At 37.9% G+C, this 27375-nt stretch overlaps 3 protein-coding genes across 6 annotated transcripts; 1 reads left to right on the plus strand and 2 right to left on the minus strand.

Moving 5' to 3' along the window:
• The first annotated feature begins 8309 nt into the window (after positions 1 to 8309).
• nitr9 (novel immune-type receptor 9) lies at positions 8310 to 10824 on the plus strand. Its single transcript, XM_048183383.1, has 4 exons — positions 8310 to 8432; positions 8526 to 8870; positions 9106 to 9450; positions 9534 to 10824. The coding sequence occupies exons 1-4, from the start codon at positions 8396 to 8398 to the stop codon at positions 9734 to 9736; spliced, it is 930 nt and encodes a 309-aa protein (XP_048039340.1). The 5' UTR covers positions 8310 to 8395; the 3' UTR covers positions 9737 to 10824.
• Positions 10825 to 10952: 128 nt separating this feature from the next.
• On the minus strand, positions 10953 to 16492 carry LOC125265310. Of its 3 annotated transcripts, XM_048185446.1 has the most exons (10): positions 16238 to 16489; positions 15986 to 16138; positions 15550 to 15675; positions 15350 to 15405; positions 13475 to 15127; positions 13047 to 13394; positions 12627 to 12950; positions 12440 to 12538; positions 12311 to 12343; positions 10953 to 11211 (listed from the first exon to the last, which is right to left on the minus strand). In XM_048185446.1, the coding sequence occupies exons 5-9, from the start codon at positions 13530 to 13532 to the stop codon at positions 12339 to 12341; spliced, it is 834 nt and encodes a 277-aa protein (XP_048041403.1). In that variant the 5' UTR covers positions 13533 to 15127; positions 15350 to 15405; positions 15550 to 15675; positions 15986 to 16138; positions 16238 to 16489; the 3' UTR covers positions 10953 to 11211; positions 12311 to 12338. The 3 variants fall into 3 exon arrangements, with proteins under 3 accessions (XP_048041403.1, XP_048041401.1, XP_048041402.1); XM_048185444.1 differs by lacking the exon at positions 10953 to 11211 and having other exon boundaries at positions 12333 to 12365; positions 16238 to 16492; XM_048185445.1 differs by lacking the exon at positions 10953 to 11211 and having other exon boundaries at positions 12333 to 12365; positions 15350 to 15439; positions 16238 to 16492.
• A 5795-nt stretch (positions 16493 to 22287) lies between these two features.
• Positions 22288 to 24511, minus strand: LOC125265311. Of its 2 annotated transcripts, none has more exons than XM_048185448.1 (6): positions 24420 to 24511; positions 23882 to 24232; positions 23395 to 23751; positions 23070 to 23186; positions 22938 to 22971; positions 22288 to 22745 (listed from the first exon to the last, which is right to left on the minus strand). In XM_048185448.1, exons 1-6 carry the CDS (start codon positions 24448 to 24450, stop codon positions 22724 to 22726), a joined length of 912 nt encoding a protein of 303 aa, XP_048041405.1. In that variant the 5' UTR covers positions 24451 to 24511; the 3' UTR covers positions 22288 to 22723. The 2 variants fall into 2 exon arrangements, with proteins under 2 accessions (XP_048041405.1, XP_048041404.1); XM_048185447.1 differs by having other exon boundaries at positions 22292 to 22745; positions 22938 to 22984.
• Positions 24512 to 27375: the final 2864 nt, after the last annotated feature.

Here is a 27375-nt window from a genome sequence, read left to right on the forward strand (position 1 = left end):
GGAATTTTGGTAGCACTTTATTTTACAGTACGTGTACTTTCCTGGTACATATATAGTAATTATGTTGTACATACAGGTAAAAGAGTGGTAACACAAGGTACTTACCTGACATGTATGTACATGGGAACTAATAAGAATCACTGCTGTACTTTCCAATGTACATACATGGTAACTACTTTGTACCTATAGACAAGTGTTGGGTAATAACAGGTGCTTACTTATAGTGTCCGTATATGGTAACTAACAGACACATTACTGTACTTACTAATAGTACGTACATGGTGAATATTTTGTACTTACAGACAAGTGTGGGTAATAACAGGCACTTATGTGTGGTAACTAGTAAGACACATTACTGTACTTACTAGTGGTATATACATGGTAACTATGTTGTACTTTTGGACAATTGTCAGTAATAACAGGCACTTACTAGTGGTATATACATGGTAACTATGTTGTACTCACGGACAAGTGTGGACACAAATAACAGACACTTAACTACTGTGAAACAAATGTGCTTACCAAAATGATACACTGCAGTAACTGTACAGCACTTCATAGTGTTAATACTTATCAAGTAGTCCATTTAAGCAAGGCTTTTGACACATGACAACTGAGTATACCAAGTACAGTAGTGTTACTGATCTGTATGTATGTCATCAAAATACCCCTATTAAGTGAATTATTGTCCTGTAAAGATTAGGCAAGTTGAACCGCAAAAGTATATCATCCAGTACTCAAGAAGTATCTTGTACCATGCTTATACCTCACCCTAAGTAATGTGTAATTTACGCATTAACTAACTGGTATATTCACTAGTACGTTCATAATAAGTACATGGAAATAGGACTGTAAAATAAAGTGAACCCTTGTACATAAACATTACATAGGAATTACCAGCTCTTACCAGGTGTAACTTACACATTAACTAACTGGTATATTCACTAGTACGTTCATAATAAGTACATGGAAATAGGACTGTAAAATAAAGTGAACCCTTGTACATAAATATTACATAGGAATTACCAGATCTTACCAGGTGTAACTTACACATTAACTAACTGGTATATTCACTAGTACGTTCATAATAAGTACATGGAAATAGGACTGTAAAATAAAGTGAGCCCTTGTACATAAACGTTACATAGGAATTACCGTGATCTCATGAGAATACATGTGTATCTTTACATAAAATGTGGTTTAACCACACGTACGTTTTCATACACACAAAAACATACATTACGTATTAACAGCAATAATAAATCATGTAACGTAAAGTTTGAATGTAAATGAATTCCCCTGTAATAAAATCATGGGATTAATGTTTTAAATCTGTTGTATGTATTCAATTGTCATATCAATACATGTTTTCAGTCACATTTTTTGAATACAGTTTACTCATCTACTTAATATGAAATAACATTTCTGTTCGTGACTTGTAATATTTAGTTTGTTAGCTGTGAGTGTAACGAGGCGGGACTCAGACAGAGATCCATTTGCAAGCTTTATTAAGAATGTCGTAGTCGTACAGGCAGGGTCAATCAGGATCAGACGGGAACAGCAAGGGCTAGGCAGAATCGTGGTCAAGATACAGGCAGAAGATCAGGGCTGGCAGATATCATTCACAGAACAGGATGGCAAGGCAAGGGTCAAAGGCAGGAACAGGAACAGACAGGGAAACAGGATAAACACAGGGAAACGCTTAGAATTGACACACAGGGTAATCAAGACTTCGCGGTGAGGTGATGTGTGTGACAGTCCTTTATAGTCCTGGTAATGATCTGCAGCTGGGTGTGGTGATTAGTGTAGTGATTGGTGGAGTGAGTGCAGGTGATTGGCAGAGAGGATTATGGGGAATGTAGTCCGGGAAGTGACAGGAGCAGACGGTGATCGTGACAGTGAGACACAGAAGATGTTTTCTCCTATGCAGCGACTGACAATACAACCATAAGATACATCAAAACACAACATATATTCACAAATCACACCCATTTTATTTGGTTGCTGTACTCCATATCTTTAGAATCCATATGTTTGTAAGGAACAGATCCAAATTCAGCCCTTTATCCATAAATCTTCATCTTCATTCTCAGCAGCGACGTCACAGTCAAAGCTCGCGCTCGTTGTAATTTAAATTTGAAAGTAGCGCCACCCTCGAGAAGCGTTACGACATGGTTTACGGCACTGATATCAAACGCTCATTGGCTCTCACCTGCTTCGTCACAGATTGCGACATGCCGTGTTTCAGTGAATTGACATTTGAATGAGTGCGCGCCTTCACGTAGAGAAGCCGGATTCATCATATTCTGCTCTGTAAAAAACTATTATTTACTGCCAGAGAGGACTGCGACTGCAACTCATCATCATTTGAACTACTTTTGCTACAACATTTTCGCAATAGATAAATTGTTGTGATTACGCTTGTATGTCTGTCTTTCTTTTATTTAAAACAGTACGGAGTTTTAATAAATGTTTATGGGTTATTTTAAAGGTAGGTGTAGGATTAGCAGCTCAAAATATCGTTTTGATCTTATATTTTTAATAAAATTATCATTTTCATTTACAAAAATTTATGTTTTGTGTCTTTGAAAGCTACATATGCTCTTACCAGGTGTAACTTACACATTAACTGGTATACTGGTAATTAACTGGTATAGTCACTAGTACGTTCAGAGTAAGTACATGGAAATAGGACTGTAAAATAAAGTGAACCCTTGTACATAAACATTACATAGGAATTACCAGCTCTTACCAGGTGTAACTTACACATTAACTAACTGGTATATTCATTAGTACGTTCATAATAAGTACATGGAAATAGGACTGTAAAATAAAGTGTGTAGAGATCGCATGCTAGCTGCAACATCATTATAAATAAAAAGGGAACAAAAACATTTGTATTGTTTACATTATATGCACTTGGCGCCGATTGCCAACAAAACACAACTGATGCAGCTTATACTCACCACCCGCGATCTGCAAATCCAGCTCCGAACTGGGACTTGTTTACAAAGTATCACCGAAATCCCGGTAACAAACAAACATACATGCACAACTCCGTTGCTGCCCCGGAAAAAACAAACTTCATCCACTGTTCAGATAAAATATCCGCTGATAAAATACCAATGCTGATGAAACCATCATCAAACATGCTATACCGAACTTTACTTCAGACATAATAATTCTTAAAGGTGCCATAGAATTTAAAATGTAATTTACCTTGGCATAGTTGAATAACAAGAGTTCAGTACATGGAAAAGACATACAGCGAGTCTCAAACACCATTGTTTCCTCCTTCTTATGTAAATCTCATTTGTTTAAAAGACCTCCGAAGAACAGGCGAATCTCAACATAACACCGACTGTTACGTAACAGTCGGGATCATTAATATGAACGCCCCCAACTTTTGCATATGCCAGCCCATGTTCAAGGCATTAGACAAGGGCAGACAGTATTAATGTCTGGATGTGCATCATCAGAATAGGTAAGCAAGCAAGGACAATAGCAAAAAATGGCAGATGGAGCAATAATAACTGACATGATCTTGAATACATGATATTTTTAGTGATATTTGTAAATTGTCTTTCTAAATGTTTCGTTAGCATGTTGCTAATGTACTGTGTAATGTGGTTAAAGTTACCATTGTTTCTTACTGTATTCACGGAGACAAGAGCCGTCACTATTTTCATTTTTAAACACTTGCAGTCTGTATAATTCATAAACACAACTTCATTCTTTATAAATCTCTCCAACAGTGTGTAATGTTAGCTTTAGCCCGTTAGCCACGGAGCATAGCCTCAGACTCATTCAGAATCAAATGTAAACATCCAACTAAATACTATACTCACATGATCCGAAGCATGCATGCAGCATGCATGACGAACATTTTGTAAAGATCCATTTTGAGGGTTATATTAGCTGTGTAAACTTTGTTTATGCAATGTATTATAGAGTCGCAAGCTCGGGGGCTGGGAGCACAAGCATTTAAAGGGGAAGCAGCCTGAATCGGCGCATTTATAATGATGCCCCAAAATAGGCAGTTACAAAAATGAACCCTTTCACACGTAAGTTTAAAATATTCTGGCTGACCCCCCCCAGCGTGAGTTTTTTAAGGCGACCGTTATTTAGAATGTATCACTTTATGGTTTCCATGGTGACGCATGATAGCTATCATTGTTACGTGACACACCGCAGCACTGTATGAATGATGATCTGCTTTCATTTAATTTTTCCTTTTTTATTCAAAATATTCACAAATTTGTTAACTATAGCATGAAATATCTAATATTCCGATTGCCAAATATGTGCAAGTGGATGTGTTTTGCTGTTTAAACACCTTTATAACGATCATGTTAGTTGAGCCATATGCGCTATGGGCGCCGCCCTGTTAGTTTGCGCCACACAGAGAATCGGATCTGTTGGATTTACAACGTGTGATTTCATCCACTTCTCCCAAAATACATGAAAGTACAGTACAGTCCAAAAGTTTGGAACCACTAAGATTTTTAATGTTTTTAAAAGAAATTTCGTCTGCTCACCAAGGCTACATTTATTTAATTAAAAATACAGTAAAAAACAGTAATATTGTGAAATATTATTACAATTTAAAATAACTGTTTTCTATTTGAATATATTTCACAAAGTAATTTATTCCTGTGATCAAAGCTGAATTTTCAGCATCATTACTCCAGTCTTCAGTGTCACATGATCCTTCAGAAATCATTCTAATATGCTGATCTGCTGCTCAACAAACATTTAATGTGTACAATTGTACAAAATATTTGTGTACAATATTTTTTTTCCGGATTATTTGATGAATAGAAAGTTCAAAAGAACAGTGTTTATCTGAAATCTAATCTTTTGTAATATTATAAATGTCTTTACTGGCACTTTTGATTGATTTAATGCATCCTTGCTGAATAAAAGTATTCATTTCTTTAATTTCTTTTCAAAAAAATAAAAATAAAATTCTTACTGACCCCAAACTTTTGAACGGTAGTGTATAATGCTACAGAAGCTTTGTATTTCAGATAAATGCTGTTCTTTTGAACTTTCTATTCATCAAGGAATCCTGAAAAAAAAAAAGTACACAACTGTTTTCAACATTGAAAATAATCATAAATGTTTATTGAGCAGCAAATCAGCATATTAGAATGATTTCTGAAGGATCATGTGACACTGAAGACTGGAGTAACGATGCTGAAAATTCAGCTATGCATCACAGGAATAAATTACTTTGTCAAATATATTTAAATAGTACACAGTTATTTTAAATTGTAATAATATTTCACAATATTACTGTTTTTTACTGTATTTTTAATTAAATAAATGTAGCCTTGGTGAGCAGACGAAACTTCTTTTAAAAACATTAAAAATCTTAGTGGTTCCAAACTTTTGGACTGTACTGTAAGTGAGTCGGTGAACTGGGGAAGAATAGAGTAAGCTTTAAAGTTACTTTCACAATGTGTATCTGATATGAATAAAACTTGTCGTCTAATTATAATGGAAAGGGTTGTTATTTCCGCTTCTATAGACATCACTGTGTATTTTACAAACTCTAAATATATTGTTTTGTTAGTACTCATGTGTATTTAAATGTCTGAAACCTAAAATAAACATTATTTTGTTGAAAACACTGCATATATGTAATATATGAAAAGCGCTGCGCGCGTCCGTCTCTGGTTTAGCGCCAGCCAAATCGCGCACGCACATTTGAATTTGGCAGTTGATCACGTGATGCACTGAACATTCTAATCACACCGGTGTGATCATATGCTCTTGGGACCAGCCAAGATTGTACGTGTCAAAGGGTTAATTAAAAAAAAATCTATGGGGTATTTTGAGCTGAAACTTCACAGACACATTCAGTGGACACCTTAGACTTATATTACATCTTGTGAAAAAGCATTCTAGGGCACCTTTAAATATTTTACAAGATGAGTACAAAAGAACACAACAGAAAAAACGTCTCGGTTATGTATACCTTAGTTCCCTGAATAGGGAACGAGATGCTGCGTAATCGGTATGGAAACGCCTCTGCGTGATGTCGTCGTGAAGCACGTATGAAATCTGTCCAATAGGGAGATGGTACGTCATAGGCGGGTGACGTCACTGACCAGGAACTATAAACTATAAGTACTAAAGCAAGTCACTTACGGGCATGCCGGGAGTATGGCAAGACGACGCAGCGTATCGTTCCCTACTCAGGGAACTATGGTTATATACATAACCGAGACGTTCCCTCGAAAGGGAACTTGCGCTGCGTAATTGCTATGGGAACGACAATCCCAATGTCGCCATATGAGCAAGTGACCGTTCGTGTGAAGCCGAAGCGCACAACTCACAGTAACACCTGCGCCCCTGGAGTGGAGCCGAGGTCTAATTCATAAAACCTCATGAATGTATGCGGTGAGGACCAGCCTGCCGCATCACAAACATCTTGCAGGGAAACCCCCGAAATAAAAGCCTTAGAGGCAGCCATACTCCTAGTAGAATGAGCCCTAACAGCCAATGGTGAAGGCTGTCCAACTGACTCATAAGCAAGTGAGATGGCCTTGACCACCCACTTACTCATTCTCTGCTTGGATGTGGGGAGACCCTTCCTAGGTGCCCCAAAACATACAAATAGCTGATCAGCTTTTCTCCACATGGCAGCTCTGTGGACATAGGCATCCAGTGCTCTAACTGGGAACAGCAGATTTAGCTTTTCCTGGTCCGAGGACGTAAATGGAGGAGGACAGAAGGCCTGCAGTACAATAGGTCTCACAGTATTAGTGAGGACCTTAGGTATGTATCCCGGTCTGGGATGAAGAAAAGCCTTAACCATGCCAGGCGCAAATTCGAGGCACGATGGAGATACTGACAGGGCTTGAATGTCTTCAATTCTTTTGAGAGATGTGATAGCGAGCAGAAACACTTTTTAGTGTGAGAAATTTTTCTGGCACCTCTTCGATGGGCTCGAAGGGGGCCATAGAAAGGCCTTGTAACACAATGGCCAAATCCCAAGCTGGTACTCTCATGCAGACCGCAGGTCTAAGCCTCAAAGTACTACAGAGGAAACGAGTTATAAGTGGGTGTCTCCCCAAAGATACCCCACTCAAAGGAGCGTGGTAAGCAGCTAAGGCCGCCACGTAAACCCTTAGTGTGGAGGGGGATAGCTATCAATGTTGGTAGACAGACAACAGTAAATAAGACCACACACATAGCGCTTGCTGAAGACACAGAAGCTGAATGTGAGTGTTTTCAGGCAGGCTTTATAGTTCCTGGTCAGTGACGTCAGCCGCCTATGACGTACCGTCTCCCTATTGGACAGATTTCATACGTGCTTCACGACGTCATCACGCAGAGGCGTTCCCATAGCGATTACGCAGCGTCTCGTTCCCTATTCAGGGAACTTTTGCCATCAGAACAGACATGAAGCTTCTTGTAGTAAGCAGTAGTTTAAAAGAAGGAATTTAAACTTTTGCAGGACATAATTTTATTGAATACAGTAAGTACAATAAGAAACCTTTCACACTATCATATTATATAGTCACATTTAATCCCATGAAGCTGTCAGACATCACACCAGTGAGAAATCATATAGAAATTCAAATTTCTCAAGTGATTATGTTTTAGGCTATTCCAAAAGATATAAGGAATTTTGGCAAATGTCTGTTTGAGTTAAAGTCAGTTCACTCAAAGAAACTATAGGCCCTACTACACAGATGTTTATGGCAGATGGCGCACTTGTGGTCTTGTGATACACGTGTGAGTGTGCCTGTGAAGCCACAAGGCTATAGGAATAGTGCATGTCAGTGTGGACATTATCAGAGCCGTTTAAGTCAATTCTTCATTAAAATTTTAATGTAGCTTCTGAAAAGTAGCCTTAATTAATGTAGATTAATGAATATCAGACCCACCTGACAATACTGCTGAGAGATGCTTGTCATTCACACATGTACACACTGTCAGTTCGCAGTTTTGATGATGGCACACTTTTGTGTTTGCCATGTTTATTTCTTTTCATCATCACACTTTCTTAGAACTTAAGAAGGTCAAGTTACCACATGACCAGCAGAAAACCACAACTAGCACACACTGCCTTTATGTCTTTACATTTTTATAAATAATTTTCACTAAACAGTTCATTTATAAACTTTTTTTTTAATTGAATCTGTAAATGGTCTTTACATATATGGCTACTTATGTTACTCATGAGCAATTATTTGTCTCAGACGTGAAAAATATAATATGAAATCATCTTTGAAGGAAAAGATCAGTGGGAAAAAAATCTGGCACAGCACTTTTTGACACACTCAACACATCCGCTCACATCATTCATTGCTTCTCTGGTGATGTTCATTTTGTCATTGCTCGCCTGTTTCTTAGTGGTTTTGAACAAATCCATCCAGATATGATAACCTTTGGAGTTTTGCTTCTCTTTCTCATCGGTGAGTCTTTAAATAAAATGTATTTACATAATTGAAGCTATTACAACAATTTTTTTAATATAACAATTTTTCCTTGTTTTAATGTTGTTTTAGGCCTTACTGCAACACATCTGAATAACCCACCTGTGTTTACTAAACCGGGAGAAACAGTTAATTTACCTTGCTTTTACCAGAGCCAAATAGCCATGCACTTCTCATGGTACAAGCATGAACCTGGACAGAATCCCAGGCTCATCTCCACCATTTACAAGTATGATCAAAATGCCCGGTTTTACCATAATTTCAAGAATGATTCGCGCTTCTCTGTACTGAATGAAAAGGGTGTGCATCAATTGGTGATAAGAAACACACAGATCTCAGATTCTGCAACATACTACTGTGGAAGTGCTTATTCCAACGTAATGGAATTCGTCGAAGGCACAGAGTTGATAGTTGAAGGTAATTCTAATTCTGATTACCTATAATGTTTTTAATATAAGGAGTATTTATAATAGTTGAGTTATTGAAGCTATTAACTGAATGCCAACAAGTGCAATGTTTGAATGCAATGTATACATGAGTATCTTACATAAAACTTGCTCAATAATCAAAATCAGGAAATAAAGAATAACATTTAGATATCTTGATTGATTAATATGCATTCTTCATGAATATATAACCTATTTTCATACAGGGTTGAAAAGCTACACTGTTGTAAAACAACATGCTTTCATTCCATCACATTCTGGAGATTCAGTGAATCTTACGTGCACCGTTTTAAATCAGACCTGTGTAGGAAACCACAGTGTGTACTGGCTCATACATGAATCACAGGAATCTCATCCAAGAATAATTGGCGCACATGGAACGAGTACTGATCAGTGTGATCGGATCTCTGAATCTGGTTTTACAGTACGTAGATGCGTCTACAGCTTCTCTAAGAAGGACCTCAATCTGTCTGATGCTGGGACTTACTACTGTGCTGTTGCTGCGTGTGGGGAGATAATGCTTGGGAACGGAACCAAACTGGACATTATAGGTATGTTTTTCAATAATTAATTGAGGGGAAAAGTAGCACTTTTACAGTGTTAAAACTATACCTACATTTTTTTTCTATTTCAGGTGCAGATTCCACACAGATGACTTTTGTTCTTCTTTCCATTGTTAGAACAGTCCTTCTTATAATCACTATTGCCACAGTTACTGTTTGGTACTGCATGAAATCAAAAAGAATGTCAAAAGAGGGCTGTTCTTCACCTGCCATCCGAGACAGACGATCCCGACCAAAGGGAAGACCAGGGGCCAGTTGTTCAAAAGTAATCTGATCGTATTTGGGTTGGATTGGATCAAATCTTGAAAATGGGTAGTTTAAAAGAAAAAAAAAAAAAGGATTCTGAAATCAGATTACATAACAATCTTGGTTTTGATCAGGATAAAATCATCAGTTTGTGTCGTTAAGATTGGGATAACTTTGGGATAACAAAATATCTGGATTATACTGATCCAATCAGAAGGGTGGCTTTCAGGAACAAAAATGTAATAAAACTTTAAAACTGGTCCAAGAATATAAAATTTTTATCATGTAATATACATACACACATTTTTATTTTGTTTAACTGTTAAAGTAATAAATTAGAAGTAGGCATTAGGCTACATATATAGCCTTCCAGTAACCTACTGTAAAGTAAAAAAGATTTTTTGGTGCCATAAAATAATACCCAAACAGCTGCAAATATCAATCATTAGAGATGAAAAAAGTTCTTTGCGAGCAAATGCAAAGTTTCTTGGGTGAACGCTACGCAGAACTTTTCCGAGAGAACACAAAAGCATTGAAATGTTTTCCCCTCCCCCATCTAATAGTCTTTCTATCACCATGTCCCTTTAGGGGCTCCATAGAGCACTAATAATCCAGATTTGGTAATCTGAAAAAGTGTGTATCTGGATCAGGGTGATCCAATCCAATTTTGCTTTGAAAAACCAGCACAAAAGTAAGATGGATAACCTGATCCTGGATAGCAAAACATGGGGTTTCCAAATCCAGATCATTCTGATCCAGATTAAACTTTTTGAACAACTGACCCCAAGACTTTTGATGAAATCAGCTTCTGATCATCCGCAAATTCATGGGATGAATAGACTTGAAACATGTATTCGTCATGTAATTTAATGCTTGGGTGCACGGTCGGCTTAATATCTGCTAACATTTTAATTTGATGGTTCCCCACTGACATTTTACTGGCTTTAAGTAGCTTTGCAAGTACATGTGAACTTATTCTACATATCTAACAGTCTACTGATATTGAACTAATACTCTAATAAGAGTTACTTGACATTGAGGTCCAGCATTACTTACTGTCAACAGAATGTCTAAAAAGGAAACCATTAAAATAAAGTGTAACCAATGTTTGTAATGTCTCCTTATTAGAAATAAACTGTCCAATGTCAAACTATGTCTGTTTTATTGGTTCATGGGAGCAAGACTACCCTTTCATTTACTTTTCTCAAGCATGTTCTCATGTCCTGCGAATTAGGTTGAAGTTCTGAATTATGCAAAAATGAGAAAAGCACACACATTCGACAGATATGAACATGTTCTTAAATCTGTTATTTATTCCATATCAGAATGAGGATTGGATAGATAGTCTTCAGGACACAAACACATATAAAAAACAAATTAAACCCAGAAACAATATAGTAACACAAATAGCAAGAGTATTTCAGAATCAGAACAGGTTGAACCTCTGGTAGTTTGTATCGCACAGGGAACATTCTCCTTATTTAGTGAACATCCAAGCAAAATCTATTAGAGGAAGTCAAAATAACCATGAGAACATATGCATTACCATCACTTGCAAATAATGAAACAGTGCTAAGAAGATGCAACTCAAACTCAAAGCAGCCCATCCCTGACTTACAGTATTTAAGCATTATTTTATAGGCCTTTATCAGTCCTGGAGGGCCACTGTCCTGCAGAGTTTAGCTCCAACCCTAATCAAACACACCTGAACAAGCTAGTCTATGGGTGCTTCTCAATATCCCTCCTCGTCTCCTCGCTCCTCCGTCCTCCATCCTATGACCCGGAAAATGATCGAGCTCAGCCATCTTGAAGGACATCTCAATTCTCTAATTGCACCACGAGGAGGTGAGGAATGAGGAGTGAGGAGGCTTCCTAAGGAGTCATGAGCGAGGACACACAGGTGCATCCTTTGCGGAAGTCTTTCTCATCGAGAAACGTGACTTACGCATAAATTCTCCTCCCCCTTTATATCTGTCAAAATAATTTAAATAAACTTTATACCTCATATATTTCAACAGGCATCTTGCTTTATTAATATTTATTATAATTTTTTTAAATAACCAAACTTTAATAACATATGGATAGATCCCTGGAGTGCAGCTGATGACGCTTTGAAGTGACGCTAAAGGGAGCGAGGATATATCATTTCACTTGATTCAATTCCTACGTCCTCGCATCTTTTCCTTGCGTCCTTCCCTCGCATCCTGAAGGGGTGGAGCTAAGACGCGAGGAAAGGAAGCAAGGAAAGGAAATGAAGATGCACAAATAAGAATTGAGAAGCACCCAGTGTCTTCAGGATTACTAGAAAGCTACAGGAAGTTGAGTTTTTACCAGGGTTGGAGCTAAACTCTGCAGGACAGTGGCCCTCCATGACCGAAGTTGCCCATCACTGTTGTAACTCATTTTTAATATGATTAGACAATATTTAATGGATATGACTAACTGAAAAAGATCAGCAATATGTACAGTAGCTTACCCAAAACAGCTATTTAGGATAATTGTGATATTATGTATATCGATAGTGAATATATTTAAGCAACAAACAGGCAATAGATGTTACTGATTAAGTTCTTAAAAAATTAATTGGCTCAACTAGACTTACTTGGGTAGGGGATGATGTTTTAATTCAGTCAGCCTTCAGGATAGAAGTGAAAAAACTGCATGTGATCAGACAGCATAATATAAGCAGCTTAATATAACATATAATAAATACAGGTGAAAATGCACATACCTATAAAATGCCATTTGACCAAGGCTATCACAATTATTACCGCAGAAATTATGTTTGAAGACACCAAAATGAAAGTTCCTGGATTCATAATGTTCTGATCTGTAAAAGCACATGCAAATGGTGATGCTATTAAAGTGTCAGCGTAACATTCATGAACATTCAATACAATCACTGCACTGAATATTACCTGTGCCAGTGATAGTCAGTTTAGTTCCTTGTCCAGTGATTATTTCTCCATCTACATCCATGGCACAGTAGTAAATACCAGTATCAGAGAGTGTGCGGATCTTCATTGTGAAGTTGTAGACACATGTCTGTGCATCAGCCATTATAAAATGAGAAACTATAATTCTAGACGGGGATTCTCCTGAGCTTTGCTTGAGCCAGTAGACATTGTGTTGTGCACAGTCCTCCATGAATTGAACTGTACACTGCAGAGTGATGTTATCACCAAGATGAACAGGTTTTAAATCAGGTTGCTGTAGAATTCTTCTCGTATTTGAATGTTTTTCTTAAAAATAAATCCAAAATATAACAGTTTGTTTTTGTTGGACAACAGACTGAATGAGTTTAAAGCAGTGTAATAATACAACTAAATAGTACTTACCTGTTATCATCAGAAATGTTCCAGGGCTGAAATACAGCGCAGTGAACTTAATCACTCCACAATAATAAGTCGCTGCATCCTCATGTGTCATTCGGAAAATGTTTAGATGATAAGTTCCATTTCCGACTGTCACACTGAGGCGTCCATCATCAAATCCTTTTAGAAAATGAACATCGTTCATATAGTAAGACTTTGCTATAGGCTGTGGCTTCTTTCCTAATAGCTGCTTGTACCACACAATGAGGTTAAAATCTTTTTTGAGGAAATAGCATTCCATTGTTACACTGTCTCCAATTTGGGCTTGTTGCACCAGTTTTGGCTGGTTAATAACATGGGCTGTAAAGCAACCTGAAATAAAAGAAAATGTCATAAAATGAAAGTCCATGCATTAACAATATATATTTCAGAAGAAGTTTATGTTTACCTACCACAAAAAGCAAGGATGATTACACTGACAGCATGCATATTTTCTCTGCATTGGCTCATTTTGAAGAATAAGAGACACAGACCACCAAAAAGAAAATGTTGTTTGAGCTGGTTGGTAGATGTTGTCAGATGGCTGAGTTGCCTTTCATTGGTTAACCAAGAGCCCCCCTATTTTCCCCCAAAGGTACACCTCTGATTCCTATTAAGGCATGGTTAATGTTATCAGTTGATAATGTATATACATACTAGATGAGAGAAGACACATTTCTTCTCAGTGTGCATTAGATAATGACATTAGCTGTGCTTTTTTTGTTCAAATGTTCAAATGTAAGTGTCTGTTGTGATAATGCATGCTAAACTAATTTAGATCAACCTTATACTGTATAGTGGGGTTAGGGTTAGGTTAGGCATATGCTAAGAATGTAAATTCAATAACCCATGACATTTTAGGTTTTAGAAAACATGTTGACACCATACTTTCAATTGTTAAGATGTGTCAAATTTGTTTATTAAAATGTTTATTAAGGAAATTAGAAGTTAACATTTACTTAATATTATGCTCATGTAATTCATGAGGATAATTTTGCAATTCAGGCAAACTGTATTTGTATTTTTGTGATAACATACATAAAGTGAATGGAGTATGATTACCATTCAAACAGGAGAGAACAAGAGGTTATATAAAGGCCAGAAATTCGTAGCTGAAATAAAAGTGACAAAATAACTGAATAATGATACTTTGCATTACATGCAGTCTTAATTTTTACATTCAGTTTTAAAGTTGTTGTGGCCTGTTTTTGTTCTTTATTGATATGCTACAACAAATAACCTTGAGAAAACTTTTTTTTTTAAATAGGCCACTCTGTTTTCCATCCTGTCTCTGAAACCACATAGTGTGTCTGTCTTAGTAGTTGGTTCTTGTGGGCAAGTACAAGGGTCTCTACAGCTCATTAAAGATATATGCTTTTTTTTGCCTCTGACCCCATTACAAGACACAAAAGGCGGCAAACATGGAAAAAACAGCAACAGAAATACTGGTTATCTTTTCATCATCCTCATTATTATTATGTTCTGAACCCTTCAGCTTTGACATATTGTAATAATTCCTGTATATAAGGAAATGTTATGCTTTGTTTAAAAGAACATATTAAATATTGATCAATGCCTAAGCTGTACTAAAACAGAAACTATGAAGTACAAATGCCGTTTTAATAATAATGTTACAAAATATATTGAAAGCATGAAAATACATATTGCAGGGGTTAAGAATTGTCGATCCTGGCTTAGTAGCTCCAACATCTGATTTTTTTTCACCCTTATTAAGGGGCTGACAACCTACATAGTACGACATAAGGTTATGTCATGATTATTTTCACTTCTTCATGATAAAATCTGTTTTTAACCATTTTTTAAAATTTTTTATCTGACTTTAAAGTTTTTTAACAACTATACTACTGCATTTATCACTTGAAAACCAAATGAGAAAGGCAAGAAATGGCTCAGCTGTCTTCAGTGATGTTTGACACTTGACATTTAAGGCTGGAGTAGATTGGATTCCTTCGTGTCTTTCTTCGTTCAATTGCTGAGTTCTCTCTATTTGTGTTGTCTTCAGAAAATTGCAGAGTTGTGTAGTTCAGGTTTTGACTAACTGGATTCTGTGAGGGGGGGAAAGGGAAAAGCATTTTAGCACAGCAACTTCATCTGCTGTGTTCCTGTAGCTCAAACAGTTCCAGGCATTAGCAGCACTAAGGTCATGGGTTCAATTCCCAGGGAATGCTTGCAACTGATAATATGTATACACTGAATGCAGTGTTTTAGATAAAGTGTTTTTCCAAAATGTTAATGTAAATGCTATAGTCATAAAACTTCTGACTTACAAGAGAAGAACTGGCATCAGAGGCTGGTGTGTCTGGTGGAGATGGGTCAGAAACCCCTGAAACATATTGAAACTTGCTTATATAGTTGTGCTGGGAAAGTAAAACAAGGAAAATAATGGGAATGAAACAAGAAATACTGACCACAACTGAGCCCTTTCAAAAAGACAACGTCTAACTGTCATTACAATGTTGAAATATACCTGCTTGCAATTCACTTGTTCTTCTCAGTCTTTGGCATAGAAGTATGTTGATTATTCCACTCAAGAGCAAAATGAGAGTATTGAAGACAAACACCACATGGTAAGACCAGTTTTGACCTTGATTTTCTAATGGGGGAAACATTTTGGTTGGCAAATAGTGAAAAAATGAGTACAAGAAACAAATAATGACCTAAAACAATGAATCTTAAAACAGTGTTGAATAATATAATTACTGCCAAAGCAAATTCTGATAATATGCAATTTTCTGAAAAATCACTTTTGAATGTGTGTTGCATTGTGTATTTTTGGGATGTATTATAATCCTGTCTAGTACGGTACATGTACACGAGGCTCTTTTCTTTTGCTTAATATGTTTAACACAAAACAGCTTTAAAAACATTTCTATTTTAGTAGTAATTACTTCAGTAGTTCTTACCTTTTAAAAGAAGTCTTAATCCACATTTGGTTTCGTTAATCCGTTGACATTGATAATATAAGAATTCTGTTGAATGTCCAATACTAAGATTGAAGTTAGTATTATGTTCTTGTATAGTATAAAAGCTTGAGTCACATTTTATATTCGTTTCACCTACAGAGAAAAAAAAAAAAAAACATAGGTGGGCCTGTCTAAATAAATACACATGCAATACTGACAATGTAATATAAATTCAAAAAGAAATTAACTTACACATGTTGCGTATGAAGAGTGTGAACTAGACAGCTTCTCACTAGAGCACATGATCCGAGCTCTGAGGCTTTGTGCTGTGCCTTATATAGACCACCTTATCACCTCTCATCTGAAGAGGAGCTGTCATTAGTGTGTGAAAGGCAGTTTGGTTTTAACACTGCGGTGAGGATACAAACTCCCACGCCTAATAAATCCATAGCTTAGAATGTCACTGGTGCAGTCCTCTCAAATTGTATAGTACAGAGTAAAATACCACACAAACAAATGTCCTAAATCATAATTCATTAATATTCCATGTATTCAAAGGAAATATGTAGCGTATAATAAAAACCACAGTAAAAGCCGGTCTCAGCAGCGCCGCTTCAAGTCAAACACACCTTTTGCTCTCGCGGGACTATGATCTCGTACACTGATCGGTCTCAGCAGCGCCGCTTCAAGTCATACACACCTTTTGCTCTTGTGGGAATTTGATCTCGTACACTGATCGGTCTCAGCAGCGCCGCTTCAAGTCATACACACCTTTTGCTCTCGTCGGACTTTGATCTCGTACACTGATTGGTCTCAGCAGCGATGCTTCAAGCGAACACACCTTTTGCTCTAGTGGGACTTTGATCTCGTACACTGATCGGTCTCAGCAGCGCCGCTTCAAATCAAACACACCTTTTGCTCTCGCGGGACTTTGATCTCGTACATTGATCGGCCTCAGCAGCGCCGCTTCAAGTCAAACACACCTTTTGCTCTCGCGGGAATTTGATCTCGTACACTGATCGGTCTCAGCAGCGCCGCTTCAAATCATACACACCTTTTGCTCTTGTGGGAATTTGATCTCGTACACTGATCGGTCTCAGCAGCGCCGCTTCAAGTCAAACACACCTTTTGCTCTCGCGGGACTTTGATCTCGTACACTGATCGGTCTCAGTAGCGCCGCTTCAAGTCATACACACCTTTTGCTCTTGTGGGACTTTGATCTCATACACTGATCGGTCTCAGCAGCGTCGCTTCAAGTCAAACACACCTTTTGCTCTCGCGGGACTTTGATCTCGTACACTGATCGGTCTCAGCAGCGCCGCTTCAAGTCAAACACACCTTTTGCTCTCGTCGGACTTTGATCTCGTACACTGATCGGTCTCAGCAGCGCCGCTTCAAGTCATACACACCTTTTGCTCTCGCGGGACTTTGATCTTGTACACTGATCGGCCTCAGCAGCGCCGCTTCAAGTCAAACACACCTTTTGCTCTCGTCGGACTTTGATCTCGTACACTGATCGGTCTCAGCAGCGATGCTCCAAACGAACACACCTTTTGCTCTAGTGGGACTTTGATCTCGTACACTGATCGGTCTCAGCAGCGCCGCTTCAAATCAAACACACCTTTTGCTCTCGCGGGACTTTGATCTCGTACATTGATCGGCCTCAGCAGCGCCGCTTCAAGTCAAACACACCTTTTGCTCTCGCGGGAATTTGATCTCGTACACTGATCGGTCTCAGCAGCGCCGCTTCAAGTCATACACACCTTTTGCTCTTGTGGGAATTTGATCTCGTACACTGATCGGTCTCAGCAGCGCCGCTTCAAGTCAAACACACCTTTTGCTCTCGCGGGACTTTGATCTCGTACACTGATCGGTCTCAGCAGCGCCGCTTCAAGTCATACACACCTTTTGCTCTCGCGGGACTTTGATCTTGTACACTGATCGGTCTCAGCAGCGCCGCTTCAAGTCATACACACCTTTTGCTCTCGCGGGACTTTGATCTCGTACACTGATCGGCCTCAGCAGCGCCGCTTCAAGTCATACACACCTTTTGCTCTCGTGGGACTTTGATCTCGTACACTGATCGGCCTCAGCAGCGCCGCTTCAAGTCATACACACCTTTTGCTCTTGTGGGAATTTGATCTCGTACACTGATCGGTCTCAGCAGCGCCGCTTCAAGTCATACACACCTTTTGCTCTTGTGGGAATTTGATCTCGTACACTGATCGGTCTCAGCAGCGCCGCTTCAAGTCAAACACACCTTTTGCTCTCGCGGGACTTTGATCTCGTACACTGATCGGCCTCAGCAGCGCCGCTTCAAGTCATACACACCTTTTGCTCTTGTGGGAATTTGATCTCGTACACTGATCGGTCTCAGCAGCGCCGCTTCAAGTCATACACACCTTTTGCTCTTGTGGGACTTTGATCTCATACACTGATCGGTCTCAGCAGCGCCGCTTCAAGTCAAACACACCTTTTGCTCTCGTGGGACTATGATCTCGTACACCATGCAACGTCAACTGGCGGCCCGCGGGCCAAATCCGGCCCGCCAGAGATTTCCATCCGGCCCCCAGAATAATACTGAATTCAGGAATAGCCTTGTAAGAGGAAAAAAGTTTAGGGCTGGTCCGAATACCATTTTTTGAGTTTCGAAGCTTCGGTAGTAATGAACATCGACTCTTCGGAGAGAGGGGCTGAACATATTTTTCTCTCTAATAAAGGCAGGAATCTGTGTCTGTATGTCCGTTTGCATTTTTATTATTTCGAGAACCGTTCATCCAATCGACTTCACAAGGCAGTGCAGTGTCGCATTTGGTGCAATATAGATGGACATGCGAGACGCGACACATTCAGAATTAATAAACATTTAGTAAACTACAGTCAGAACAGCGCGAGCGGGAAGCGGCACACCTCACGCGGGCAGGGCTTATGCTCCGAGAACGGACACTGCACTAGTGATATAAAACGCACACACACAGGTCTGTTAAATTAAGCAATACTTTTAAGGTAGTCTAATATTTTTCTGACTAACAAATTGGCACAGTAAGGGTAGATTTAAATAAAGAAAAACGAAATTTAAATAAAGAAAAAACGAAATTTTAATAAAGAAAAAACGAAATTTATATAAACAAAAACGAAATTTAAATAAAGAAAAAACGAAATTTAAATAAAGAAAAATGAAATTTAAATAAAGAAAAACGAAATTAAGTTAAATTAAAAACGAGGGCTGGTCAAGTCAAACACACCTTTTGCTCTCGCGGGACTTTGATCTCGCTTCAAGTCATACACACCTTTTGCTCTCGCGGGACTATGATCTCGTACACTGATCGGTCTCAGCAGCGCCGCTTCAAGTCATACACACCTTTTGCTCTTGTGGGACTTTGATCTCGTACACTGATCGGCCTCAGCAGCGCCGCTTCAAGTCAAACACACCTTTTGCTCTCGCGGGACTTTGATCTCGTACACTGATCGGTCTCAGCAGCGCCGCTTCAAGTCAAACACACCTTTTGCTCTCGCGGGAATTTGATCTCGTACACTGATCGGCCTCAGCAGCGCCGCTTCAAGTCATACACACCTTTTGCTCTCGCGGGACTATGATCTCGTACACTGATCGGCCTCAGCAGCGCCGCTTCAAGTCATACACACCTTTTGCTCTCGCGGGACTATGATCTCGTACACTGATCGGTCTCAGCAGCGCCGCTTCAAGTCAAACACACCTTTTGCTCTCGCGGGACTTTGATCTCGTACACTGATCGGCCTCAGCAGCGCCGCTTCAAGTCAAACACACCTTTTGCTCTCGCGGGAATTTTATCTCGTACACTGATCGGCCTCAGCAGCGCCGCTTCAAGTCATACACACCTTTTGCTCTCGTGGGACTATGATCTCGTACACTGATCGGTCTCAGCAGCGCCGCTTCAAGTCAAACACACCTTTTGCTCTCGCGGGAATTTGATCTCGTACACTGATCGGCCTCAGCAGCGCCGCTTCAAGTCATACACACCTTTTGCTCTCGCAGGACTATGATCTCGTGCACTGATCGGCCTCAACAGCGCCGCTTCACGTCATACACACCTTTTGCTCTCGCGGGACTATGATCTCGTACACTTATCGGTCTCAGCAGCGCCGCTTCAAGTCAAACACACCTTTTGCTCTCGCGGGACTTTGATCTCGTACACTGATCGGCCTCAGCAGCGCCGCTTCAAGTCATACACACCTTTTGCTCTCGCGGGACTATGATCTCGTACACTGATCGGTCTCAGCAGCGCCGCTTCAAGTCAAACACACCTTTTGCTCTCGCGGGACTTTGATCTCATACGCTGATCGGCCTCAGCAGCGCCGCTTCAAGTCAAACACACCTTTTGCTCTCGCGGGACTTTGATCTCGTACACTGATCGGCCTCAGCAGCGCCGCTTCAAGTCAAACACACCTTTTGCTCTCGCGGGAATTTGATCTCGTACACTGATCGGCCTCAGCAGCACTGCTTCAAGTCATACACACCTTTTGCTCTCGCGGGACTATGATCTCGTACACTGATCGGTCTCAGCAGCGCCGCTTCAAGTCATACACACCTTTTGCTCTCGCGGGACTATGATCTCGTACACTGATCGGCCTCAGCAGCGCCGCTTCAAGTCAAACACACCTTTTGCTCTCGCGGGAATTTGATCTCGTACACTGATCGGCCTCAGCAGCGCCGCTTCAAGTCATACACACCTTTTGCTCTCGCGGGACTATGATCTCGTACACTGATCGGTCTCAGCAGCGCCGCTTCAAGTCATACACACCTTTTGCTCTCGCGGGACTATGATCTCGTACACTGATCGGTCTCAGCAGCGCCGCTTCAAGTCATACACACCTTTTGCTCTCGTGGGACTTTGATCTCGTACACTGATCGGCCTCAGCAGCGCCGCTTCAAGTCAAACACACCTTTTGCTCTCGTGGGACTTTGATCTCGTACACTGATCAGCCTCAGCAGCGCCGCTTCAAGTCATACACACCTTTTGCTCTCGCGGGACCTTGATCTCGTACACTTATCGGCCTCAGCAGCGCCGCTTCAAGTCATACACACCTTTTGCTCTTGTGGGACTTTGATCTCGTACACTGATCGGTCTGAGCAGCGCTGCTTCAAGTCAAACACACTTTTTGCTCTCGTGGGACTTTGATATTGCATACCGATACAGCGCCTTTCTGAACCGTTCTGCCCACTCAGGACCGCTCACTTATTACAGAATGCTCTTTTTGAAATGTGGTTCGTGAATATATGAAATAAGCAGTAGGTCTAAGTTTATGGAGTTCAAATTGCTTTAATTAAGTTGTGAACCTTATACATAGCCTAAATGCACACTAAACATCAAAGTTAAGAATGAAGGAGAAGAAATTGAAATGTGTGTGGAGTGTGGAGAAACTGAGTTAGCAATGATTAAATTTGTGATATACTAACAGCGAAGTTTAAAAAGACGTTTGAAATACCTTTGCAGCACTTTACTGTTGACAAACATCCTGACGCCTTCCACACTGATGTGAACACGTTTAGGTGAATATGTAAATACGTGCTGTGCAGTTTCCTCACAATAGCAAAATAAACATGCAACATTATTAACAGCGATGAGAAAACAGCAGCTATGAAATCATATGATCATAATGATGTGGATATGTTTGCACAAGTTCTGTAATTCGCACTATCCAGTCAAGTCATGTCATGTTTATTTATAGTGTACTACTTTATAAAATATTGCTTTAAAACCACAAATATTATAAATGTTATTTATAAGCCTACTGTAATTGAGTCATTTATTCAAGGGGGGCATTTACAGGTCCATGCCCAGGGCAACATCATGTATGCCTGCTTAAAATTCAGAAAAAAGGTCAATATGTGAACTTTAATAAGACCCTTATTCCTCCTCTGTTATCATTTAAAGCCCTTTGAAGCTGCACTGAATCTGTAATTTTGACCTTCAACCGTCTGGAATCCATTGAAGTCCACTATAAGGAGAATAATCCTGGAATGTTTTCATCAAAAATCTTAATTTCTTTTCAACTGACGAAAGAAAGATATGAACATCTTGGGTGACATGGTTGTGAGTAAATTATCAGGAAACTTTTATTTGAAAGTGGAGTAATCCTTTAAGGAGTTATCAACCATGGTTAATATTACATCAACATTGTTGTTATTGTTAATTTATTTTTAGTTTTTTTTTTTTTTTAGATAATATTTTTGTGGTACAGAATAAATACATTATGAATATGTGCTGTTGTTATTGTTATGGTAGGCCTATCTGAGGTGTTGGCTTTCACTACACAGGCTAAACAGTGCTTCTGTAACAAAATAATATCATTCAAATAATAAAATACAATAACAAGCGTGATTTTACAATCACAAGCAAAAGTGATTTTATTTGTAAAAGGTGTAAGGAAACAAACAACATAAGGATACATTATTATTTTTTTTTTATTTCAAAATGAGGTTAATTAAGGGAGGAAGCAGACTCAATGATTGTATGTTCAGACAACAGCTATTTTATAAATGAACTACTGGATCTTATTTGATGTTATATAGTTAAATCATCATACTTTATGCATTTGCACATTTGGATTACTCAAGTACAGAGAACAGGAAAGGTCTTGCAGAAGTCCTTTGTTAGGACCTGATCTTTGAGTAGATATCATTATGCTGGGAAATGTTGTGTTGTGTAGCACCTCTAGAGGGCCGTGATCTACTGCTGAAACTCACAGATGTGTAAGTCAATGCATCTGCATTTCCAACCTGAAAGCAAGATTTTTGCAAAACATTTGTTGGCATCTGTTCATACGCTGATACATATTTTTTAAGTAAAGTGAACTTTATATGATTTAAACACCAAAATGAACATTGAAAATGTTAGTAACTGGACAAGAAACAAATCTATCAAATCTAAAAATGAGATCATTGTAAATAAATAAAATGGCGAAGATTTACCTGAGTACCTTCAGATGTCTCATAATCACAAGATCTGTTGAAACAGGCTAAAAAGTATGAATGTTAGCTTTATAGTTTTGCAAATAAAACAATATGATTTAAAAATAGTTTGAAAACATTTAAATATGATACCTGAAGATTTGCCTTGGTCCTTACATCGCACGGCCACAAGTAAGATCATTACTACCATAGAAATTATGTTTGATGAGACTAGTATAAGAAACAATGGAGTTGCTGTCGACTCACTGTCTGCAAGAAAATTTTATTATAGTTTGAGTTATATTTTGCTGTTGAGTGAATTTTTTGAGTAAAAACATTTATAATTTTACAAAATTCATAAAAATATTTTCTGGCATGATGAATCATTATAATATATAATGATTAAGAAACACATTTGAAATATTATAATTAATAATAAACAAACTGTAAGTTACTTAATAGGGTTTTAACACTTTACCAGGTATGAATGCCAGATAAGTTCCTTTTCCAAACACTATCTTGTCACATGCGAATGCAGCACAGTAGTAAGTACCAGCATCAGAACGGCTGAGGTTTGTCTTTGTGAGTGTGTAAATGCAGGTCTGTGTAGTAGAATCACTCTCACAGCTCTCTTCATGCTGTTTCTTCATATCTCCATCAGCGTAAATGATGGCAGGACGAGATTCATCTGCAGCCTCTCTGAACCAGTATGCATGGTGTCCTCCCGCACATTTCTCATCTACCGTTTGAATGCTACACGTGAGGGTAATTTTGTCTCCAGTGTGAAATTTATCTGAAATGGGCTCCTGAAGAACTGTTGTTGTGTTGTGTTTTTCTTTAAAGCAAAACCAAAAGTATTTTATTGCATTGTATTTTTATAACTTTTATTTCTTTTTTTAAATAATTATCACTTTTAGATATTATGTAAATCTGTTTCAGGTATTATAATAAAAGGCAAAACATACCGTGAAGCATCAAAAATGTTCCAGGTCCAAAATACAGTTCTCCCAAAGATATCACACCACAAAAGTATGTTGCTACATCTTCCTTTTTAGTCAAAGAAATGTGTAAATGATAAATTCCTCTTTCTATTGTTACGTTAAAACGACCATCGGTATATCCATCAACAAAGTCAACCTTCGTCAGGTAAATGTAACTTTTTAAAATGGCTTGAAGTTTTTTTCCCATCTCCTGCTTGTACCACACCATATTGTTAAAATCTGTACTGGGTAAGTAGCACTCAATAGTGACATTATCACCCAGTTTAGAGGTTTGCAAACGTTTTGGCTGCTTAATGTTTTGTGCTCCAATGCAACCTGAATACAAAAAGCAGTATTATGCAAGATGTGTTATGCAATCATTTTATGTAAAGAAATTCATTTTAGAATCTCAGTTGCTTTGTATAAATGAATAAAGAATCATAAATGTTCAAATGAATAAAATTGTCATAATCCGATGATTATTATATTTAGTCATTTAAATTAATCCATCAATCATACTTACAAACAAAGGTGAGGAATAAAACTGTGCTCATGTTGCTAAGATTTGCAAGCAAAGAATAAAAGATGGCAAGGTGCACAATCTGAGTAACTGGAAACTGATGCTGGACGTGATTGGTTATTCTCAAATATTCTCGTATGACAAAGTCAGATTTCATTGGCTGTCCCATCTATAGATTTGGGGTGTAAGGTGCTACTCTCACAAGTAAAGGAAATGGTTCTTCTTATAATGAAACAAAGAAACAGGTTTTTATTGATATTTAAAAAAAAAAAATCATTATTACTTCAAATACTGAAAAAAAGTTTTCATTATTTAATTTTAATTCCACAGCTATGTTCAGACATTTTCCCTGTGACTTTCCTGTTACTATTTTACAATTGTAAATACCAAAAAAAAAAAATTCAAAATAAATAATTTAAGTGACCTTGGGGAAAAACTAAATAACTGAAATGTGTTCCTTATTCTATGTTTAAAACCACAGCAGCTCTGTGTGAGGGGGTGTTACTTGACCTGTGCAGACGGTTACTAGGCTGTGTAGGCTGAGCAGAGCTTAATCAGGGTTGTTTTGAAATCGAAATCTCTTTTTATTTTAATTACATTTACACAATACAAGAGCTGGAGTGTTGTATTGTTCCAAATGTCCTTGTCCATGGTGCTGAATCATGTCAACTATGTTTATGGCTTCAGTAAATAATGCTTTAATAGTTACCATTTATTGATGAGCACGACATTATTGTTCAGTAACAGAAAGTAAGACCAACACAGAAGCCAAAATGTAATGTTGGAGATTATAATCACAAAGATATTCTAAAAGGGACAAACATAGTGGAACAGTATGAACTACATCTCTGGCCTTAAAAAAAAGTCCATATGAAAGGTACATGTTTTTTTTTTTTTTTTTTTTTTTTTTTTATGGAATATTGTGTTTATTATAAATAATTTATTTGTGCTCTTTATATTTTTATAAAGATATTAAACTATAAAAAAAATAGCCAACTGAACTGAGCCAATTGTTGTTTTTCTTAATAATATTTTTAGTACAATCCCATAATTTATTTATTTTCCTATTTATTTATTTATTTATTATTTTGCCATATATGTATTTAACATGATGTGTTCATTTCATCCCATATTCAACAACTAACTCTTCTTTCATCACGAGAGTCACTCTAAACGGCATGTGCTCGCTTTTTGAGTTTTAGTTCCAAATGTTATTGCATTACTGCTTTATTTTAATTTGTTGTTAGTAAGTATTTATACTTTACATACTTTATTATTTATATTTTATTTATAGTATTAATCAAAATTGAATAAAACAATGAATAAAAGAAATAATGCATCTAAGTTGTGCATTTAAATGGATAAAGTTAGATATATTTTAGGGTTAATTATGGATTTGCATGTTACTGTATATTATGTTATACACAGGTAGTTAATCTTGTTTATGTGATGAATGTATTCACAATGTTTTAATGCCTCTATGTAATATGTTTGAACTGTAAAACAGACATTTGTTGACATTCAATGTATGGTTAAGGCCACCTTGGAGTCATGAGGACAATTGTCATACTTCTGAAAGTAACAGTTTTTTTATACTGTCACTTACTGCTGGTATGGAAACTTTAACCACAGGAATGTGAGCTCTGCTGGGGGCTTTGACTGCTCTTTTCTATTTTCATTCTTACAGGTTGGCTGCAAACTGACAATAGGTGGGCTCAAAGTACAAAACCACAAGTGCATGTTGCATCAGCTACAGCCTCTGCAAACAACAAACACCAGCACGGCTTCTTTTCTTCATGAAGGTCTTTTTGTTCCTCTAAATGTAAGGTAGGTTTATTGTTATGAATGAAATTCATAGATCAAATTCTGCCTTTTGCTCTTACTTGATAGCTTTGGGCTCTGTATTCAGGGTAGACTTTTGTCTTGTTGGTTTAACTTTTAACTATTATTGCCTGTGTTTATTAAAAGTGCTTTCCATCTGCCAAAAATACAAAAACGAAATTTCACTTATTTTCCCCCAGACAGATTTTTAAAATCATACAATTTATCTGTAATGTTTATGTCAACTTCTGTGTGCAAACACATAGATTAGTTCTCACATAATTCTAGGCTGTTTTTGAAGCTTAATTCTGCTATTTCCATTACAGTTACAGTCTGTTGAGAAGAAGGAGGGGCATTTGAAAGAGATGTGTCTCGTGAGAATACTGCTTGGTAGACTGTGTGGTTTTGTTGCTGTGAAAGGGCGTCAATCTTGTGGTTGGAAAACATCTAAACATTGATACACCAACATTCAAATACAAACATGTCATTGTGTAACTTTAAGCATAACTTTTTTGTTTTGAATCTTATTTTTGTGCATAAATTATATGTAATAATAATAATAAATGTACACTGTAAAAAAAAAAAAAAAAAAGTGCTGTAAAATGAAAATAAATAAAACACTGGCAGCTGTGGTTGCTAGAAGTGTTGTATGGTTATTCTGGCGCAGCTTCAAAGGTGCATTGAATGAAACTAATATTTTTATGGTGTTATGCTGTGAAGCTTGGAATTTGGATTTTTCCCATCTAGTTCTTGGAAATAACATCTGGAACGCCGATCAAAGTTGGACATTCGACCTGTAAACTCGGGGTTTACACTGATTATGGCAGGCGAAATTAGCATAAAACTGGTTTGAAATATATTTTAGAGAGTTACAATTGTATTTCTAAAATCTATTTCATAATTATAATTTGACTAGTCAGATATCTGCAGTATTAATTGCACTAGTAAGAATTTCAATATCTCTAATTCAGTTTCGACTAGTCAAAATTATATTTTAAGATATCTGAATTGTACCTGCTCCTAGTTGAATCTGCTGTTGTGTGATGTGCGACTGAATTTACTCAGCTCCTCCCCAACACCAGAGCCCCTCCCCTGCTTTTGTTGATAATAGCTGTGTTCAAAATCGCCTCCTATACCC

Source organism: Megalobrama amblycephala, linkage group LG3 (assembly GCF_018812025.1).
Source record: "Megalobrama amblycephala isolate DHTTF-2021 linkage group LG3, ASM1881202v1, whole genome shotgun sequence".
Classification (NCBI taxonomy): domain Eukaryota; kingdom Metazoa; phylum Chordata; class Actinopteri; order Cypriniformes; family Xenocyprididae; genus Megalobrama; species Megalobrama amblycephala.

Coding starts and splice junctions, on each gene's coding strand:
- nitr9 (XM_048183383.1), top strand. CDS start 8,396: ATGATAACCTTTGGAGTTTTGCTTCTCTTTCTCATCG. Junction 8,433..8,525: donor TTTGCTTCTCTTTCTCATCG/GTGAGTCTTTAA, acceptor ATGTTGTTTTAG/GCCTTACTGCAACACATCTG. Junction 8,871..9,105: donor CACAGAGTTGATAGTTGAAG/GTAATTCTAATT, acceptor ATTTTCATACAG/GGTTGAAAAGCTACACTGTT.
- LOC125265310 (XM_048185444.1), bottom strand. CDS start 13,532: ATGAGCCAATGCAGAGAAAATATGCATGCTGTCAGTGTAATCATCCTT. Junction 12,951..13,046: donor AACATTTCTGATGATAACAG/GTAAGTACTATT, acceptor TTTATTTTTAAG/AAAAACATTCAAATACGAGA. Junction 12,539..12,626: donor ACTGACTATCACTGGCACAG/GTAATATTCAGT, acceptor GTGCTTTTACAG/ATCAGAACATTATGAATCCA.
- LOC125265311 (XM_048185447.1), bottom strand. CDS start 24,450: ATGAGCACAGTTTTATTCCTCACCTTTGTTT. Junction 23,752..23,881: donor AACATTTTTGATGCTTCACG/GTATGTTTTGCC, acceptor TTTGCTTTAAAG/AAAAACACAACACAACAACA. Junction 22,985..23,069: donor GGACCAAGGCAAATCTTCAG/GTATCATATTTA, acceptor CATACTTTTTAG/CCTGTTTCAACAGATCTTGT.